Source organism: Poecilia latipinna, unplaced genomic scaffold, assembly GCF_001443285.1.
Source record: "Poecilia latipinna isolate Pla-1442-1.1 unplaced genomic scaffold, P_latipinna-1.0 Scaffold1947, whole genome shotgun sequence".
Classification (NCBI taxonomy): Eukaryota; Metazoa; Chordata; class Actinopteri; order Cyprinodontiformes; family Poeciliidae; genus Poecilia; species Poecilia latipinna.
Window position 1 is genome coordinate 13,090 of NW_015114563.1, and position 1,065 is coordinate 14,154.

Consider the following 1,065-nt stretch of genomic DNA (forward strand, 5'->3'; position numbering starts at 1 on the left):
CATTTTTACAACAGCTTAATTCCCATTATTGATGCATGCATAAAACTTATTTGGAAAAATTATAGCTGCAAGCAAATGTGCCTTATGAGGCACTCTAATGTTTGAGAGTTAAATGTAACCCAAATATTTTTAGAATTCATTTCCTTCATTTAAGGGAATGAATTAAATATATTTAGAATTAATTTCCTTTTTAACCTGGTTAACACTGTTAGTGTAGATTGCATTTGCAAGCAGAGTCGGCACAGAACATCTGCGGCACACATCAAAATGCTTACACAGAACAAACTTACTTTAAATATAATTAAACCATTAATTACAGACTAGGTAGACAAACTGCAGCTTTTCCTCTATTTATTAGACATTGGCATATATTTGATCATCCCAGTCAGTCTGAAAAACAAATACAACGTAAAATTATTGCATTTACTCAAGAATTTATGAAAGTAGAGATGAATACATACCCCAGCATTTCCATTCACATCTTCATTCATATAAATATTAGAAGAATGTGGATCATCACAAGTCTTGTTCCTGGGAATACAAATCAAATGTTTTGAAAACAATTATAAATAAGATGAAAAGTTTGCTTAGTTGAGTGATGAGGATGTTTTGAGGCCTTCTCTTGGGGGTCCTGACTTCTTTGTGTCATTTAAGTGTCTCTAGGTTTCCCCCTGCTGGCCGAATAAAGGTATAACTTTAAAAGTATAATTTTCTAAGAGGAGTCTAATATGCATGGCTTTGTGCATAGAATCCTGTTAGAGCTATTGTCTCCTAAAGGTTAATTTCGATCAGAAAAAAGATAATAAACTACACAGGGATTCATAATGTGAAATAAATTTGTCATAAAATGTAAAGAATCATAAATAAAATCTAGAACTACCTTAGTAGGAAGCATTGTGCATATAAAAACCATGAACAAGAACATTCCCAGATGGATTTAGGCCTGTAGAGCCTAAATTTATTTAGGCTCTACAGGCTTTTCCTGAAGGATAATCTAGGACAAGTCCTATTTCAAAAATAACAGCCAAATTAAAACCCTTCGACATTTCCTCTGAATCATCAACA

The 1,065-nt window shown here is 32.7% G+C and overlaps 1 protein-coding gene across 2 annotated transcripts in view; it reads right to left on the reverse strand.

Moving 5' to 3' along the window:
• Positions 1-270: 270 nt before the first annotated feature.
• LOC106935316 (myelin-associated glycoprotein-like) overlaps positions 271-1,065 on the reverse strand; it is a 22,223-nt gene continuing 21,428 nt past the window's right edge. The window contains exons 7-8 of one of the 2 annotated variants that reach the window (XR_001421875.1): positions 462-674; positions 271-390 (exon numbers count right to left, since the gene is read on the reverse strand). Coding sequence is in view for 1 of the 2 variants with exons in the window: in XM_015015744.1 (XP_014871230.1) it covers positions 650-674 (25 nt within the window). In the remaining variant the exon portion in view is untranslated. Of the gene's footprint in view, positions 675-1,065 lie in introns of both variants that reach the window. The other variant, XM_015015744.1, reaches the window with a different exon arrangement.